Below are 19,912 nucleotides of genomic sequence, written 5' to 3' on the forward strand. Positions count from 1 at the left end.
TTTTGTTTCTATTGCCTTGGGAGATGGATCTAGGAAAACATTGGTATGATTTTTGTCAGAGAATGTTTTGCCTGTGTTATCTTCTAGATGTTTTATGGTGTTTTAAGTCTTTGAGCTATTTTTTAGTTTATTTTTGTGTATGGTGTGAGGCTGTGTTCTAGCTTCATTGATTTACATGTGGCTGTCCAACTTCTCCAACTGTTTGCTGAAGAAACTGTCTACCCATTGTATATTCTTTTTCCTTTTCAAAGATTTATTGTCCATAAGTGTATGAGTATATTTCTGGGTTTTTTATGCTCTTACATTGATTCATATATCTGTATTTCTGCCAATACCAAGCTATCTTGAGTACTCTTAGCTTTGTAGTCGGAGAAGGCAATGGCACCCCACTCCAGTACTCTTGCCTGGAAATCCCATGGACGGAGGAGCCTGATAGGCTGCAGTCCATGGGGTCGCAAAGAGTCGGACACTACTGAGCGACTTCATTTTCACTTTTCACTTTCACTTTTCACTTTCATGCATTGGAGAAGGAGATGGCAACCCACTCCAGTATTCTTGCCTGGAGAATCCCAGGGACGGGAGAGCCTGGTGAGCTGCCATCTATGGGGTCGCACAGAGTCATACACGACTGAAGCGACTTAGCAGCAGCAGCAGCTTTGTAGTATTCTGTGAAGTCTGAGAGGGTTATGTCTCCTGCTTTGTTCTTTTCCCCCAGGACTACTTTCACAATTCTGGATCTTTTATAATTCCATATAAATTTTAGTTCTGTGAAAAATATCATGGGTATTTTGATAGGTATTACATTTAACCTATTGATTGATAAGGCCAGTTGAATTTTGACAAAGGTGCAAAGACAACTCAATGAAGAAAGGATTTTTTTTTTTTTTCAACAAATGCTGTTGGGACAACAGAACATCATATGCACAAAAAAAAGAACCACTTTCATATGAAGCTCATCAGTCAGTCAGTTTAGTCACTCAGTCACGTCTGACACTTTGCCACCCCGTGAACCGAAGCACGCCAGGCCTCCCTGTCCATCACCAACTCCCGGAGTTTGCCCAAACCCATGTCCATTGAGTCGGTGATGCCATCCAACCATCTCATCCTCTGTCGTCACCTTCTCCTCCCACTTTCAATCTTTCCCAGCATCAGGGTCTTTTCAAATGAGTCAGCTCTTCGCATCAGGTGGCCAAAGTATTGGAATTTCAGCTGCAGCATCAGTCCTTCCAATGCACACCCAGGACTGATCTCCTTTAGAATGGACTGGCTGGATCTCTTTGCAGTCCAAGGGACTCTCAAGAGTCTTCTCCAACACCACAGTTCAAAAGCATCAATTCTTCGGCGCTCAGCTTTCTTCACAGTCCAACTCTCACATCCATACATGACCACTGGAAGAACCATAGCCTTGACTAGATGGACCTTTGTTGACAAAGTAATGTCTCTGCTTTTTAATATGCTGTCTAGGTTAGTCATAACTTTCCTTCCTAGAAGTAAGTGTCTTTTAATTTCATGGCTGCAATCACCATCTGCAGTGATTTTGGAGCCCCCCAAAATAAAATCAGCCACTGTTTCCCCATCTGTTTGCCATGAAGTGATGGGACCGGATGCTGTGATCTTTGTTTTCTGAATTCATGAGCTTTAAGCCAACTTTTTCACTCTCCTCTTTCACTTTCATCAAGAGGCACTTTAGTTCTTCTTCACTGTCTGCCATAAAGGTGGTGTCATCTGCATATCTGAGGTTATTGATATTTCTCCTGGCAATCTTGATTCTAGCTTGTGCTTCCTCCAGCCCAGCATTTCTCATGATGTACTCTGCATAGAAGTTAAATAAGCAGGGTGACAATATACAGCCTTGACGTACTCCTTTTCCTATTTGGAACCAGTCTGTTGTTCCGTGTCCAGTTCTAACTGTTGCTTCCTGACCTGCATATAGGTTTCTCAAGAGGCAGGTCAGGTGGTCTGGTAGTCCCATCTTTTGAAGAATTTTCCAGTTTATTGTGATCCACATAGTCAGCGGCTTTGGCATAGTCAATAAAGCAGAAATAGATGTTTTTCTGGAACTCTCTTGCTTTTTCGATGATCCAGCGGATGTTGGCAATTTGATCTCTGGTTCCTCTGCCTTTTCTAAAACCAGCTTGAACATCTGAAAGTTCGTGGTTCATGTATTGTTGAAGCCTGGCTTGGAGAATTTTGAGCATTGCTTTACTAGTGTGTGAGATGAGTGCAATTGTGGGGTCGTTTGAGCATTCTTTGAGATTGCCTTTCTTTGGGATTGGAATGAAAAGTGACCTTTTCCAGTCCCATGGCCACTGCTGAGTTTTCCAAATTTGCTGGCATATTGAGTTCAGCACTTTCCCAGCATCATCTTTCAGGATTTGAAATAGCTCCACTGGAATTCCATCACCTCCACTAGCTTTGTTTGTAGTGATGCTTTCTAAGGCCACTTGCTTCTGTTAGGTCCATACCATTTCTGTCCTTTATTGAGCCCATCTTTGCATGAAATGTTCCCTTGGTATCTCTAATTTTCTTGAAGAGATCTCTAGTTTTTCCCATTCAATTGTTTTCCTCTGTTTCTTTGCACTGATCACTGAGGAAGGCTTTCTTATCTCTCCTTGCTATTGTTTGGAACTCTGCATTCAAATGGGTATATCTTTCCTTTTCTCTTTTGCTTTTTGCTTCTCTTCTTTTCACAGCTATTTGTAAGGCCTCCTCAGACAGCCATTTTGCTTTTTTGAATTTCTTTTTCTTAGGGATGATCTTGTTCCCTGTCTCCTGTACAATGTTATGAACCTCCATCCATAGTTCATCAGGCACTCTGTCTATCAGGTCTAGTCCCTTAAATCTATTTTTCACTTCCACTGTATAATCATAAGGGATTTGACTTTAGGTCATACCTGAATGGTCTAGTGGTTTCCCCTACTTTCTTCAATTTAAGTCTGAATTTGAATCCAGAGTAGGCACTTGTTTAAGTCTCTAAACTCAACAGTAAGAAAACAACTCCATCAAAAAATGGGCAGATGATTTGGACAGACAAATCACCACATGGTGTTTGATGTCACTGGCTATTAGGGAAAGGCAAATTTAACCCACATTGAGATACCACTGCTTACTTACTAGGATGACTTAATAAAAGTACTGAAAATACCAAGCACTAGAGAGGCTGTCGAGAAATCAGAATCCTCATTGCTAGTGGGAATGCAAAATGGTATAGGACTCTGGAAAAACAGTTTGGCAGTTTCTTATAAAACCAAACATACACTTATTCTTTTACCCAGAAATCCTACTCCTGGATATTTATCCCAGAGAGATGAAAACCAAAGTTCTTCACACAAAAACCTGTACCCAAATGTTTATAGCGGCTCTGTGGACATGAGTTTGGGTGAACTCCGGGAGTTGGTGATGGACAGGGAGGCCTGGAGTGCTGCAGTTCATGGGATTGCAAAGAGTCAGACACGACTGAGCGACTGAACTGAACTAAACTGATGCGTAATTGTCCCAAAATGGAAAAGCCCTGTGTCATTCAGCTAGTGAATGGATAAGCAAATTGTGGTAGAAACATGCAATGGAATACTACTTGGCAGTAAAAAGGGAACAGACTATTGATTTAGGTAGCAGTTTATACAAATCAGCCTGAAAAGGTTATGTACTGTAGGATTCCATTTATATGACCTCTTTGGTAAAACTGTGGTGAGAGACTAGATCAGTGGTTCACAGGAGTTGGGGTAGGAGAGAGGGTGTGATCACACAGGAATAACAGAGGGCGTTTTCTGGGGTGATGAGACTGTTCTGTATTCCAACTGATGCAGTGCTTACAGGGATCTATGTGTATGTAAAAACTCATAGGTATGTGTACTAAAAAAGTCAATTTTACTATAAGATAATTAAAATTAAAAAAAATTTTTTAAGTACCGAAACAATCTTAACATGCAAATCTCAGCCTAGTTCACACCAAGAACAGCATCCACATGATGCAGCCGAATATCAGACCCTGCCTTCTAAGACTGAGGTCTGAAGACACTGAGATTAGGTTTAAGGGAATGGCCACCTATGAACACGGACCTGAATTCAGAAAAGCCCTTTCCTCTGTGGAAAGGCTAGACTGGCATGGGGAGCCTATTTCTTCTCTCCCTGGGCTTTTCTAACCAATATTAGAAAAAATTTGTTACTGGAGCTTGTTCTTTAGAAACCTTCAGCTGAAGCAGCCCTACAGAGACAGATCACACTTCCATCAATTTCAAGCCTACTGAGAACAGTAGAGAAACTACTCTTTGGTACATTAAGTCATTTGGCTTTGCAAGCCCACACCGTATGTGTGTGTTAAAATTTATAGGACTCAAAGAGTCAGTTTTAACGAATTAAAAAAATTTAAAAACAAACAAAAAGAAGCAGAATGTACTTGGCCCTGAAAGTGTCAAATGCTGGTTGTAAAATTGCCCACGTCTTTGACTACAAAGCAAATACAGGTATAGCAACTGGGTGAATGCTCAGAAAAACCTGTTCCCTATCCTACATCTCAAAAGATTTTTTTCCCTTTAACAGTTTCATATCTCAAATATTCCCAACCTGACTATTTTTTTTTAATGACAAACCAAATTGTATGTAATAGAGTTGTGTTCCTAAAGCAGCAGAACTAGATGACTTTAATTTTCTCAGTCTGCTTTTTAAAGGTATTTTATATGTTTCACTTTTTCCAAATATTTCTATTCCTTACGTCTCAACCCTTTACCATCTTACACACACACACAAAGGTTTTTCTCTAGGCTTTTTCTGCAGATTGTATATCTCTTGGTGGGGGTAACGGGGGATGAGAAGCAGGTTTTATACAGCTGATGTGATCACTATACAGACAAGCTTGGAAAATGCTACCCAATCTGCCAATTAATTAAAGCATTAATCTGCGGAGCAGCCGGGCCAGGGAATATTTACCCTGAGAGGGGTGTGGTAGGAATTGAGTCGGAAGCTCCCTGTATTTGCATGAAAATGGAGGTGCTTAGGAAACCCAGCTTCCTTTTGTCTCTAAAGGTGGGGCAGCCCTTATCCAGTCCCTAAGTCTTTCTAGCCTATTTAGGAATCCTTTTAGGAAGCTAGTGTCTGATGTATGATAGCACCGTAGAAAAACAAAAATTAAACCCCAGGCATAGTAGGGTAGTGAGCAAGTCCAGTATAGAGTAGCTTCTTAGACCTGGGATGAAACCTAAATTCAGGAGTTTGTGCTGATAATTAAGTAGAATAGATGTAATGTTTTTGCAGGGTTTAGAACCATATGTTTGGGTTCAAATTCCAGCTCTGCTTCTTACTAGCTGTGTGATTTGGGGTCAGTCATGTCTTGTCTGAGCCTTATTTTTTTCATCTATAAAATAAAGATCATGAATTGCCTCATCATCTCAAGGTAGTTAGCCCTCTGCTTACTGTAGATTGAAAGAAGGCTGGAGAGTGATTAGGACCTTTTGGTCCAGTTCAGTAGCTCAGTGGTGTCTGACTCTTTGTGACCCCATGGTCACGCCATGGGGTAAGCACGCCAGGCTTCCTTGTCCATTACCAACTCCCGGAGCTTGCTCAAACTCATATCCATCAAATTGGTGATGCCATCCAACCATCTCATCCTCTGTTGTCCCCTTCTCCTTCTCCTCCTGCCTTCAATCTTTCCCAGCATCAGGGTCTTTTCCAATGAGTCAATTCTTTGCATCAGGTGGCCAAAATATTGGAGTTTCAGCCTCAGCATCACTCCTTCCAATGAATATTCAAGACTGATTTCCTTTAAGATTGACTGGTTTGATCTCCTTGCATTCTAAGGGACTCTCAAGAGTCTTCTCCAACACCACAGTTCAAAAGCATCAATTCTTCGGCGCTCAGCTTTCTTCACAGTCCAACTTTCACATCTACACATGACCACTGGAAAAACCATAGCTTTGTCTAGACAGACCTCTGTCGGCAAAGTAATGTCCTGCTTTTTAATATGCTGTCTAGGTTGGCCATAGATTATAAACTGCCTCCAACACAGCCTTTTGTTCTTTTTAAAGTTATTTTTCAGCAAGGGACTATAAACCACAAGTTTCCCCCTCAACTTCCTGGGATGTGCTGCATTGAGAAGTGAGCTTGATTATAACTACAAAAGACCTGAAGACAGCAGCTCATCCTGAGGTCTCTTTGGCCATGTTGGCTGTCCTCAAGATGAGGTTTACCTGTGTATCCCTGGGGAGGGTGGTGAAATGGACATGAAAAACTGACCCAGCTGTATTGATGATATTAAAGGATTACTGTTAATTTTTAAACTGTGGTTTAAAATATGTGTGTGTGTGTATATGTATATTAAAAACATAAAATTTACCGTCTTAACCATTTTATTGTTAATTTTTAAACATGGTAATGATACTGTGGGTTATTTTTTTTTAAGCTTTTTAATCTTTTAGAGCTACAAACTAAAAATTTTACAGACAAAACAACATAGTGTCTGGAGTTTGATTCCAGATAATCCAGAAGGAGGATGATGGTCCCAGCAACTAAGAACTTTGCCTCACGGCATAGACAAAATGGCCTTTTTCTATGTTTAGTTTCTTGTAAGATGGCACCTCCTCATGCTCGTTTCTTTTCTTACAGAACTCTCAGAAATTGAGCCCAATGTGTTCCTTCGTCCATTTCTGGAAGTAATTCGCTCTGAAGATACCACTGGCCCTATAACTGGACTTGCACTCACCTCTGTCAACAAGTTCCTGTCCTATGCGCTCATAGGTAAGCACTCGGGCTTTTTTGAGTGACCACACCCTTTCATTTCTTTGCCTTTCCCAGAGTGGTCAGGCTTTAGGCAATGAGCTGGTGATGTTGGAAAGTTTTCCCCAGCTATCTGTTTCCTTGTAGAAAAGAAATAGGATTGTTTTGGTTACTCATCACACTAATTGATTGAGGTTGTACAGAGTGGGAAGTGAGAGGAGGTTTCCTTGGGACTACTGATTTCTTTGTGCTTTGGAGGCATAAAGGATATGATACCCTTGGAGGTTTGGTTTTAGTTTATCTTTATTTTTCCAGTATAATGTATGATTATTTTAAGAAGATAAATAATAAAGAGGTGACTACAAGAAAAGTTAATGGTCTCTCTCAATGTTCCTCATCCTTCTTTAGGTTAAATGATGTCAACAGGAAGCTTTGAATCTATCTATACCTTTCCATACATGTATATAAATATATATAAAGTTCTACTTCTTTTTAAAAAGAAATAAAAATAGAATGTGAAAAAAAAAAGAAAAAATAGAATTGTGTGCTAAACTTTTTTTCATTTAATAGTATTAAAACAGTGTACGTAATATAATTATCTGATTTATTATTTTCCTTCTAATTTTATTGACTATAATTGTCATATAACATTGTATTAGTTTAAGTTGTACGGTATAATGATTTGATACATGCATATGTTGCAAAATGATTACCATACTTACTTAAGTCCATCACCTCACATAGTAACAAATTTTTTGTGTGATGAGAACTTTTAAGATCTGTTGTCTCAGCAGCTTTCAAACATACAACATAGCATTGTTAACTATAGTCATCATGCTGTACACTACATCCCCAGAACTTACTAATTGTATAACTGGAAGTTTGTATGTTCTTTTTTTATTGTAATAAAATATACATAATATAAAATTTGCCATATTAAAGTATATAATTCAGTGGCATTAACTACATTCACAGTGTTGTACAGCCATCCCCACCATCTGTTTCTCAAACTTTTTCATCATACCAGACAAGAAATTCTAACCATTAAGTAATAATACACCATTTCCCCTACCCCTCAGTCCCTGGTAAGATTTTTTTCTTTTTGGTAGCTGTATAATTTCTATAGTATAGATATAACACAGTTCACTCAATCATTCTCTTACTGGAGAATATTTAATATTTAGGTTGTTTCTGTCTTTTTTTTAGAAAAGATTTATTTCTTTTTGGCTGTGCTGGGTCTTCCTTGCTGCACGTGGGCTTTCGCCAGTTGTGGTGAGCCCAGGCTACTCTCCGTTGTGGTGCACCGGCTTCTCATTGTGATGGCTTCCCTTGTTGGGAAGCAGAGGCCCTAGACACATGGGCACGCTGGCTCAGTCGTTGTGGCATGGGCTTAGTTGCTCAGGGACATGTGGAATCTTCCCAGACCAGGGATCAAATTCATTTCTCCTGCATTGACAGGCGATTCTTAACCACTAGCCTACCAGGGAAGCTCAAATTGTTTCTTATTTTGAGCCATTATCAATAATACTGAAATAAGCTTCCTTGTTCACATAGCTTTATTATAAAATTTCCTTTTGTATGACAGATTCCTGTACTTGAAATTTGAATGTCTTCTCTTTTATTGAGTTGTCTTTGTTTTTCTTATCAGTTTGTAGAAGTTCTTTGTATAGTGAGAATATTAACCCATTATCTATCATAGTGTTACAGATTTCTCTCAATCTAGCCCAAATGTTTTATCTAGTCTATTGTTTGTCTCTGAATTTGTTTATGGTGTATTTTTAAAATTTATTTTTAGTTGATTTTGTCACTCAAAATCCTGAATTCTTTTTCTCAAGTTGTCTGCCCATGTGCAGTCGTGAGGAACATAGAACACAGGCAGCTGTCCTTATTTCTAACTAGGGGGACAGGAAAAGTAGAAGCTTAGCAAGAAAGGAAAATGACCTTCAGTTCAAGGCAAGAAAACCCTTTATCTTTTCTAGAAAATTGGATTGTTTAGTTGAAGCATTCAGGATTGGGAGCAAATATGCTGGTGCAGCTAGGTTCTGAATAGGGGCATCAGCTTCTCCAGGCACCGTGGTCCTAGCTTCATACTTGTCCTAAGCAAAAATCAGGCCCAGCTGCTTAGAGCCTTGCCCTGAGCACCACCTGCAGGTCATCTCTCTTCATGGCCTCCAGTAGCTGCCCTCTGTGCCTTTTCCCTCTGCTCTTTTGTCAGTGTTACTGTCTTGCCTTTCTTGGCTTGGCAGGCAGGCTGGTCATTGGAGACCTCAGGCCAGCTGGTCACTGGAGTTTCCTGTGGTGGGAAAAGAGAATGCTGGAGGTGGTGATTGCAGTGGGCATGAGAAAAGGAACAGGAAGGAATGTATGAAAGCCAGAAGGCAAAGGAGATGAGATTGGCAAATTTCCCTGCAGTCTTCTCCAGGGTGGCCGGGAAAGGAGGAGATTCTAAAGAAGAGGTTCTGGAGAAGATAAGGTCTGTTAAGTGGACCAATTTTTTGTTTAGGCTGCCCTTCTTGAAGGAACTGCCCTCCATCTCTCAATCCTGTCATGAAGGTTTCTAGGATTATTTTAGATCCTACTCCAAAGACCAGCCTTTTATTTGGCCCCACACAGCTGCCAGATCAGGATTTGTGTTTCTGATTGCCTGGCTTGTGAGGCCCTGCCTGTGTGGTTCTAAGGACCTGTCACTTGCACTTGCCTTTTTAGAAAATTAAGTTTGCTACTTCATTCAAGCTCAGAGGCTAAGGGCCACAAAAAGATCAGTAGAGCTTAAACCACTTTAACTAGGGAGGTTACTGAAAGAAGGGAAGAAATAAACCCCCAGAAGTTTGTGCAGTGAGAGCAAGGCTGCCATTCACTAGGAGCTCTGAAACACCCACACAGCACCAAGAAGGTCCTGGATTTTCTGAGCAAGGAAAGGTCCTTTTGTGGACTCTGTCCAGCAGGCCTGTGAGAGAGGATTCAGGCAACTGCCTTGAGAGTATAGGATCTTCTGTATTGATTGGGAGAAATATGGAGAGTTGGGTAATAGAAGGAGCTGGGTCACTTCCTCTACTATAGATCATCGTGAAATTGGCTTCCTTCTGCATGACCTCTAAAGTAGCCATTCATGATGCTGAGTAGAGGCATGAAGTAAATAGGACAGTGAGAGTCTTTGACCAGGTATCGGAGACTAACCAGGACGGAAGAGAAAAATGAAAACCAATCACATTGATGAAAGTGTTCTGGCTCATTGTTGGAAGAGAAATGTTCTGGTTTCTCAGCCATCCCCTGAGCTTCAAATTCAGGAACTCCATTATTGTCAGGTACAAGGAAAGAGAATGGAGAATTTCTTCTAATTCCTACACTTTCAAACTAGGAGGTTCTCTTACCTTACACCATGTCACCTCTGGAGCAGTTTTCTCTGTTACTCACAAAGTTTTTGTCATAGTCCCATCTTTTTTTTCCTATTTGTGCCCCCCAAGAACAATCCAGGCTTGCCTGGAGGACCTTTGTAAGCCTTGATGGAAGTCACCTCTTTGTCTACTCCTTATGGGTATTTAAATTATGAATGGGACCAGCTTCCTCCTTGGCAACATTTGTGTTAGCTTCTACCCCTGTGCTAGTTGTCAGAGCTGGCATCTCTCCTCTTATTCACAGTTTAAGGTCTTCTTCTCTCTTGCTTCCCAGTTAGCTAGCCTCCAGTCCTCTTCAGTTTGTCCCCTGTCACTCCTTAATCTTTAGTTAGGGATTCTTGTCCATGACATACTGTTTTTAATAAGCATGAAACCAAAGCAGGAAGTGCTCTCTGATTTGCTGTAATGGGCACCCAGATCTGCATATTGGCAGCAGTGACTGTCCATTTTTTACCTCTACTCCCCTACCTCAGTTGCACCAGAATACTGCATTCCAAAAGCAATCAGATAGATGTGTTGAAAGAGAACACATGAAAAGAGAAAGGCTACAACCTTGGCATTCAAAGCTCTGGCCCTCCCAGGCACTTGCTCTGGGCCAAAACCTCAAATTTCCAGGTCCTTCCTCTATCAAGTGAGTACCTTTACACCAGTGATTCCCAAGTGTGGTCCCCTGACCAGCAGCACTAACTTCACCTGGAATCTGGTTAGAAATGCAGATTCTCAGGCCCCATTCTAGACCTACTAAATCAAAAATTTGGGGTGTGGGCCAGCAATTTTTATTTTTTACAAGCTCTCCAGATGATTATGATATATGATTGAGAACCACTTTTACACGGTAGCGTTTGTGCTGGGATGGGCACAACATATATCAGCCAGTTACGGGCAAAAACTCTCAGGTAATTCAGGGAGCCATGGGTTAGAGAATTAAAAAGGAGAAAACTAAAGTCTCTCAAAATAGACCCTACACAGGACGTCTTGACTTTTTGTCTCTCCTCTTCATATCCTTTCTTTTTTTTCTTTGCTGGAGCAGATCCCAGCCATGAGGGCACAGCAGAGGGCATGGAGAACATGGCAGATGCTGTCACCCATGCCCGTTTTGTGGGCACAGATCCTGCCAGCGATGAGGTTGTCCTGATGAAAATCCTTCAGGTAAACGGAGGGGAACAGCAATTAGGCTAATGGCCAGGAGCTGGTGCCTCCGGCCCTACTTACCGGAGCCTGCCAGCAATGTGAAGCTGTGTTTTGACTCCACTGAGGCTTGGAGAGCTACTGTGTTTCCAAACAAGCTGCTCCGTACCCAAAGTAAAAGCTTTTTCTAAGGAAAATAATTAAAAGCTTTAAATTTGATATTGATATCAAATAACCAGAACCCTTAATACACTTGTACCTCTGGCAGACTGTATCTGTGCCATCCATCCATTGGGTTTGTGGGCTAGGGCAGAAATGAGTGCTGAGCTATGTCGAGGTCATATAATGTAAAGACACAGCTCCTAAGATAAGCTTCTGAGAGACTGGACCACCAGCACCAAGCCGAAGCAAGGTCAGCATTCTTGCTAACCTCTTTCTCACCCCTGAGCGCTTCCATAGGAGACTAGAGAAACAGGAGGCACTTTCTCTCCCCTCATATACACCCTTCTTCACCCAGCCTGCCTTGTTTATCATAGTGTCTCCTTTTTCTTCCTGGTAGGTACTGCGGACTCTGTTGCTGACCCCAGTAGGTGCCCACCTAACCAATGAATCTGTGTGTGAGATTATGCAGTCTTGCTTCCGGATCTGCTTTGAAATGAGGCTCAGTGGTAGGTGCTTGAATACTGGGCCCTTCATCATTCCTAAGGGCAGTATCTGTGAGTATAAATATAGATGCTGTCTCTGAACCCCAGAGAGACAGAAAACTCATGACTTCTCCATCATCTATCTTGTGGAGCCATAGGGATCTTGAAGTATCTGTACTTGACAATTTGTTTTGTGGCTAGAAGAGACTTTAACTCTTTGTGCCAGGACAGGAATTGGGCTAGATCGCAGACTGACTTAGCCCAGAACCAGATCTTCCCTTGAGGTTTCTGGGATTGACACCAGCCTACAACCCCTGAGAACATATCCTTGTGCCTTTTTTTCCTGACTCAGTAGTGCCATCTAGTGGGTCAGTGAAGTTAAGGCTGCCAGGCTGAGCTGGAGCTGGTTTTAATAAGTTTGGTATAATCCTTAGTAAACAAGGTTTGGAGGGGAGTCTGCTCTGAGAAGCCTCCTGATAATAGCACGGCAAGTAATGACACCTGTGTTATTTGTTTTTGCCTGTGCAGAGTTATTGAGAAAATCCGCAGAGCACACTCTCGTAGACATGGTGCAGCTGCTCTTCACAAGGTAAACCTGCTGCTGTTTGCTTCAGCCCGGCTGCCCAGGCCTCTTGAGCCTGCCTGCTTCCACACAGCCACTTCAGGGACCTGGCCAACCCCACAGCCACATCAGAGGCTACTGAGATTGTGGATGGGAATAGTTCCCTGGGCCCAGGGTTACCATGCAAGGGAGAAGGAGGAGGGAGCTGGCTTGGCCTCAGAGGGAAGCAGAGGGTTATTTGATCTAGGCTGACAGAACTTCTGCCTCCCAGACTTGTGTCAGTTTCTGTGCAAGTAGCAGCTGGGAAAGGAAACCCAGAGAGGAAGCCAAACTCAAGGGAGCCTGGAGCAGGTTGCTGAGCTCCCAGAGCTCAGTCCAGTTTCTGTGAGGAAGGACCAAGGCTAGGGTAACCAACAATCCTGGTTTGCCTGAACTGTCTGTCCTCATTTGAACACTGAAAGTCCTGTATCCTTGCAATCCAAAACCATTGGTTATCCTCATCAAGGCCCTCATCTTAGCCCTGAGGCGAGCGCTTTACAGCTTCCCCTAAGGGATATCGATGATGGAGGAGGTTATGCATGTAGGGGAGCAAGGGTTTTATAGGAAATCAGTGTACTGTGAAACTAAGATTGCTTTTTTAAATAGTCTATTAAAACACACACACACACACACACACACATATTTCCCCCTGGGATTTATTTTTGTTCTCAAATCTATAAATAATAATCCTTATTACCCACAGACTAGATTTGCCTCTGGACCCTACTGCTAATTGTTTCCTACTTCTCAGGTTCAAATTTACTGGTTTCAAAACTTCATCTGCCTTTCACTTCTGACCCTATGCCCAGTCTCCTGGGGTTTTAATAGACTGCCCTCTCCCCATATCATGCCTTTCAGCAATATCTGCCAGGTGAATACAAGCAGGAGAGTATCAGTTTAAAGATGAAAAGAGCCTTTGCACTCCAGGGATACTTAGTCACCTTTCCCTCATGACATCTACCTTCTTTTTTAGAACGTGTCTGTGTTCCGTGTTCCTCAATTTCTGTGGCCCTTCGATGAAGCTCTGAAAAGGGTGAAATGAGCCTGTTTCTTTTTCTAGCTTTTCCTAAGAGACTCTGACCTAGAGCGTCTTTGGGCTGTGACTGAAATGAAGGAGAATATTTGTTGTTATCCCTAATTACAGTCCATGGGATTTTCTTATCTTACAGGTTACCTCAGTTTAAAGAAGAACCCAAGAACTACATGGGGACCAACATGAAAAAGGTATGATCTGCTATCCCTCACCCAGACTTCAATCTCCCAGCTTCTGTGCTATTGGGATTTTCCTGGATACCCTTGCTTAGCAAAAGTATGCTTTTGCCTAGACAGGTTTGCTTGGAATCTAGAAATAGTTATCACTCATTTACCAAGAAATTTTCCAGGTACCTCTTTCCCAAGTACCTCTCCTTCCCCAGCCTTTCCTTTCTAGCCTATCTTTGTTGACCCACCATGTAAGCTAGTGAGCCAGTCCTTCATGGAAACTGGGTGAGGCCCATCAGGCTGGGCAAAAAATGTATGCTGATAAAGGTGAAAGTCCTGCCATCCCCTCAGGGCCCAGTCTTGTCAGCAGGTAGGAGGCCTAGAGAGGCTATACCTAAAATCCCCTGATACTGGATTAGACTGGGCTCATGCTTGGGCTAGCCTCTGACAAGATAAATCAAGTCTGACTCCAGACCAGAAGGTTCTCAAACTGCTAGGAGAAGAATGGTGTTCAGAAGAATGGCCTCTTTCTATCTTAAACTGAAGCCCTGGACTTCACAGGCCTCTCATGAGGATTCTGCTTGCAGCCCTACGAGCTTCTGCCCTTGAAGCTGACCCTGGGCTATTTGGTGCATGAACCTGACCTTCCCATTTCCCCTGCCATCCATCCCCATTCCTGCCCTGTGCCCTGTTGGCTTGTGTCTGAGTTTATTTCACTCTGTTTAAATCGTTCGTTTGCCTGTCTTTCACAGATTTCTCCATGTCTCCTCAACAAACTGGAGCTAAGTAGTGGGGAGCAGACCAAAGCCCTGAACCAGTTAGAGAGGGTACTACTCTTTAAGAACCTCAAGGTCTCTCTCCCTCTCCCTCTCCTTACTCCCTTTTAATTAATTTATTTATTTAAATGTTTATTTTTTATATGTAACATCTGGGTCCCATGTCCTCTGTGTAGAGCGCAATTTACCCCTCCCTAGTAATACCTCACAGCTTTGGAAGAGCTGCATGGGTTTGTAACTTTGCAATGTTGGGAATTTTCATGGGGCATCTGGCTGCCTGGAGGCAGAAGGAAGCCTTGAACTGGTAACACATTGTGTAGTGAACCTAGATAGAGAGCCTGGGTCCTGCTGCCATCTTGTGAGGAGGCCTAATATCTACCATTTCTAGGGGAACTATGAGGGACCGTCAAATAAGACCCTTCACTTTTCTACCCTCTCTCTGTCTCAGAGCTGGTATTAAAAAGCTTAAGCATAGTCCTTGATTCTAGCTGGATAATTGAACTTGGTTTTGAGGGAAAGGGTAGTCTGTCTGGTTGAGGTCTTTTTCTTCTTGGTTACCATTAAAGGAGTCATTCTAAAATTTAGGACTCTAGATGGATGAAAAGGAGCCAGGTCCCAGGTTAGCCCAGGACACTGGAAATACTTTGTAATCTGCCAGGGGACCCTCTGTCCTTGAGAAGTAGGGGAACTTAGAAGAGGTGCAAGCTAAAGATTACTGTAATCCCCGTATCCCTGCTTTAGGAAGGAGAAGGAAAGAAGGCAGTATGGGCTATCTAAGCTATCCCAAGAGTGTGCATGCTAGAGGTGTAGCTGTGGACATTGAGGTCACTGAAGATGGACTGTGTGTGCACTTGGCAGTCCGCAGGCCTGTGTTCTCGCTGCATGCTTCGTCTCAAAGTTTCATTTGTGTGCTTGCCTAGTCTCAAGTTGCAGCTCTCTTCAGTGGCTACCCTGTGTTTTGCCATGCTTATTAAGCTGGAACCTGCCCCCTGTTTTTAAATAAAGCTTGTATTGTCTGTTGGAAGTAAAATTATATGGAAAAGGTGATGAAGAGTTTCATGAACTGTTCACCCCAGCCCCCACTTTAGGATCTTAGAACAGGGAGCACAGCTATACTTTTAAAGGACTGAGACACTTGTAAGAACTGGCAGCCTCTCAATTCTTACTCCAGCCAAGAGGCAGAGAACACTCATTGAAATGATCAGGTTAAAGCTGCCTCTGCAGAGGATGGAGAAGGAGACAGTGATATGATCCTAGTGTGGGAAGGAATTTCAGTGACTAGCTTCTCAGTGAAAGTGGGACTACCTGGAATTCCTGAAATTGGGGAGCCACCTGGAGAGAAAAGATATCTCACACAAGTCAGCCCAGATGTGAGTGTTTTTTGGAGCTCAGTGACAGTTTCCAGTTTAAGCCAGGAGCTTCCTGTTTTCCCTCATTGATCTCTTGGACTTCTGGCCTATCTGTATGTTTGACTGATTCTTACCTCCAGAACTTTCTTTTGCCATGGACTTGACCCAGATGAGCTTCAGTGGTTCCCGGAGGGAGCATCCTGGTTCCTGCTTACCACAGGAACCGCAGTACTCAGAGCACTTGAAGCTCTATTCTAGGCATATGACTGCTGGCATTTATGAGATGCAGGCACAAAAAGTGTAAATCCAATGCTAGGCTGTTGCTATGTTACTAAGAGCTGGAAGTGGGGCTCAGCTGTTGGGCCTCTCTCCTTTATGGGTGGAGATATGGGTAGGGAGGGAAAAAATAACGTGCTTTCTAAGCAAAACATCAAAGGTTAGCCAAATTCTGGAGGGCTTGGGGGAAGAAGGGGGGCCTATCCCTCAGATAGCAGAAGGAATTGAATAGGCCAAGGATAACATGGGTATATTCAGCCTTTAGAAAGAGGCAGGGAGAAAAATTGTTTCTACTCTCTTTTAGAGTCATGCTAATGGTTCCTAGAAGAGAATTTTTATTGCCCATCCCAGGAATGGTCCATCAGTCTAGGAATAGTTTGATAGAACTGAAGTGGGATTGGATTCAAACCATAACTGAGAAGGCATCAGGATTAAGAAAATGAAATGAGCCTAAACAAAGTAGCTGTGAACTTAGGGTAGAAAAAAATGCATGAAAATTTATACCCTAAAGTAGTCAACAGGTGATAAAAGTTTTCCTTTGTGACTAAAAAGAAGCTATAGGAGGGATAGAAATATAGCAAGAGAGAGGGAAATGGAATAGAGCAAGAGTCTAAGAAACCAGTAGTCTTAGCATCTGAAAGCATAAAGTTGCTTCTAGAAAGACCCAACAGTGAAAAGGACAGGAGGGCTCATTTATATACTGAAATTGGGAGTACCAGAGCAGCAGCCTGACATGACCTTTCATCCTTAACTCCACAAGTCAGCTGGGATACCACTCCTTCCATAATTCCAAGGAATGAACCTTTGACCTGTTTGATGTAGACAATCAAGCATGAGGGATGTGGTTAGGATCTAGACCCAGTTCATGAAGTAATAGGAAAGCTAAGCATTTGGCTGGGAAGAAGTAGGCTCTCATAGCTGGGTAAGAACTAGGAGTCAAAGGCTTCTATGCAGGTAGTTGAGGAGGAAAGCCCAGGGATCCAGGGCCTGTAGATCTGAAGCTTCTGGCAAAGGACCCCTGCCCTTACCCTTTCTGCACAAGGGTCGGGCACCATCTACAGGGCTCAGGATGGCCACCTGGGATTCAAGGAAGCAGAGTGATGTGTGAGGATTGACCTTAGCAATGACCAGCCTAAAAACAGAATGTCACCTTGCACTTGGAGGCTCCCAGGCTGACCTTTAAAGTGGCAAATGTAGAAGGCCAGCTAGAGGACTAGGACTGTGCTCTGATGGTCTCAATTGTTACTTGGGTACAGATGTGGTGTATAGGCTATTTTCTAGGGACCAGTAGAACTAAAGAAGGGAGATTTCTAGGGATAGAATCCTAATTTGAATATCAGGGCTAATGAGGTATGATATTTCCAGCTGAAAATGAGAGCAGGAGGCATGAGTGATTCATCTAAGTGGAAGAAACAGAAGAGATCTCCCCGGGCCCCACGCCATATGACCAAAGTCATACCAGGTTCAGAGCAGCCCACCTCCAGTGGAACCACCTTATCCTCTAACCTCAGTGGTGAGTACCTTGAGCTGCTTCTTCTGATTGGAATAGGTGGAAGAAAAGCTCCTACCTCTCTCAGGAATTGTGTCAGTGAAGACCAACTAACTGAGGCACTTTGGTCCTTCTGCAGAGAGCAAAAAGGAAAAATTCCAGGTCAGGTCACACTGTGACCATTTAGCAATTCTGCAGTGACTTAAGGTTGTTCTCCTTCCAGTGGGACTATGACTACTTTAGAGACCAGCATATGCAGTCTAGGCAAAAACAAGCAAACAAACGGTACCATGGAGGGTAGGTGTTTCCCAGAGTCTCTTTTCTTTAAGCTTTACTTACTTTATTTGGCAGGTGGGATGCCCTTCATTGATGTACCCACTCCCATCTCCTCTGCAAGTTCAGAAACTGCCTCAGCAGTGGTCAGCCCCTCTACTGACAGTGGTCTGGAGTTCTCTTCCCAGACCACCTCCAAAGAGGACCTCACTGACCTGGAGCAGCCTGGCTCTCCAGGGTACAGCACAGTTGCAGAGTCTGGCAGCAGTGAGCTGGGGGTTCCCGAGCAACCTGAGCCACAGGTATGGCTTTGATTCTAAAGATCCCTGTGCAGTCTTCTGCTGTGGGAATTGGCTTGATCCCTTGGCTCCTTTATCCAGGCCTTGGTTCACAAGAAGGTTGGGGCAGTGGGGGTTCTTCCCTGTTTCCTAGAATTAGCTGTGCTGCCTAGGAAGAATACATAGCATGACTCACTGTGGTGGGTAGCTCCCGGGATTTTCAAGTTACGCATACAGGCAGTACTTGGCAAAGGTGAGGATGCTGGCCATGGCTTTTTCTGGGTGTTAATGATCTAAATCCCAAGCCCCTGAGGTCCTCTGTTGGTATGGGGTTCTAGTCACCATAGGTCAGTGTTGCCTCAGGTGATGTTTTCTGAGTCCGTCATACTCCTTCCCTAAACCATCTTGCAGTGATTCATAGCCCACTGAGCTGGCGCTGAACCCACAGTCCATTAGAGACACTTGGAGGACAGAGACTTAAGGGAAATAAGTTCCAAGTTGCTCTTGCCTCATCCTTTTTCCTATATCCTCCCCATAACTGGTCATAGCAGGAAGGGGCCCATGTGGAAAAGGCCCAATCAACATCTGTGGAATCCATCCCTGAAGTGTTAGAGGAGTGTTCATCCCCTGCTGACCACTCTGACTCCGCCTCTGTCCACGACATGGATTACGTCAATCCCCGGGGCGTGCGCTTTACACAGTCCTCTCAGAAAGAAGGTGAGTACTCTCAGACAGGCTTTTCCCCTATCCAACTCACTAAGCTGTCTGACCCTAAACCATCCTAGATCCAGGGGGTCTTCTAGCAATCTCCTAGGCTATTTTCTAGTGAGGAAATGGAATCAAGCCAGAGGACTGTTGGATGGAGCCCTTCCCTAGCTTACACAGAGAGGGAGTTTGGTTAACAATAGGAAGTGAAAGGGAAGAATAGAAGCTTGAGACTTCTAACAGAAAGGTGGGATCATCAATTCTGATTCCCTTCAATAAGTGAGACTAGTCTCCCTACTGCCCTAGAAAAAAAAAAATTTTTTTTTTTCCAGAAGAGAATCACTTATCTGAAATATTCTGTATAATACAGGGCAGGTTAGTCCTGTGATTGAGCCAGTTTCTTAGCAATCCCACTTCCCTCCTGGCCTTTCCCAGGCACAGCTTTGGTCCCGTATGGTCTTCCCTGCATCCGTGAGCTCTTCCGCTTTCTCATCTCCCTCACCAACCCACACGACCGCCACAACTCCGAGGTTATGATCCACATGGGACTGCATCTGCTCACAGTGGCTCTTGAGTCTGCCCCCATAGCCCAGTGCCAAACCCTCTTGGGCCTCATCAAGGATGAGATGTGCCGCCACTTATTCCAGGTAAGACTGGATTTCTAGAGGGGCGCCAAGCCCCTGGCTTTTTTTCAGGGTCTCTTAAGGGCCAGGGACACAGGGAGGTTTGGCTGATTCGTGTGAAGAGTATAGGACCCAGGAAAGAACCTACCTCCCCTACTGACCGCTGCTGCTGCTGCTGCTAAGTCGCTTCAGTCGTGTCCGACTCTGTGCGACCCCATAGACGGCAGCCCACCAGGCTCCCCCGTCCCTGGGATTCTCCAGGCAAGAACGCTGGAGTGGGTTGCCATTTCCTTCTCCAATGCATGAAAGTGAAAAGTGGAAGGGAAGTCGCTCAGTTGTGTCCGACTCTTAGCAACCCCATGGACTGCAGCCTATCAGGCTCCTCCATCCATGGGATTTTCCAGGCAAGAGTATTGGAGTGGGATGCCATTGCCTTCTCCGACTGACCACTAATGATAGTCAAGAGG

The 19,912-nt window shown here is 43.5% G+C and overlaps 1 protein-coding gene across 8 annotated transcripts in view; it reads left to right on the forward strand.

The window, feature by feature from the left end:
* GBF1 (golgi brefeldin A resistant guanine nucleotide exchange factor 1) overlaps positions 1-19,912 on the forward strand; it is a 123,599-nt gene that overhangs the window by 86,509 nt on the left and 17,178 nt on the right. For 3 of the 8 annotated variants that reach the window (XM_059881875.1, XM_059881876.1, XM_059881881.1), the window contains 10 exons: positions 6,598-6,729; positions 11,134-11,252; positions 11,791-11,899; positions 12,404-12,464; positions 13,646-13,700; positions 14,429-14,527; positions 17,443-17,590; positions 17,918-18,141; positions 18,666-18,834; positions 19,258-19,469. In XM_059881875.1, coding sequence (XP_059737858.1) covers positions 6,598-6,729; positions 11,134-11,252; positions 11,791-11,899; positions 12,404-12,464; positions 13,646-13,700; positions 14,429-14,527; positions 17,443-17,590; positions 17,918-18,141; positions 18,666-18,834; positions 19,258-19,469 — 1,328 coding nt within the window. The remainder of the gene's footprint in view (positions 1-6,597; positions 6,730-11,133; positions 11,253-11,790; positions 11,900-12,403; positions 12,465-13,645; positions 13,701-14,428; positions 14,528-17,442; positions 17,591-17,917; positions 18,142-18,665; positions 18,835-19,257; positions 19,470-19,912) is intronic. The other 5 variants (NM_001081600.3, XM_059881878.1, XM_059881880.1 and 2 more) reach the window with 2 other exon arrangements.

This window comes from Bos taurus, chromosome 26, assembly GCF_002263795.3.
Source record: "Bos taurus isolate L1 Dominette 01449 registration number 42190680 breed Hereford chromosome 26, ARS-UCD2.0, whole genome shotgun sequence".
Lineage (NCBI taxonomy): Eukaryota > Metazoa > Chordata > Mammalia > Artiodactyla > Bovidae > Bos > Bos taurus.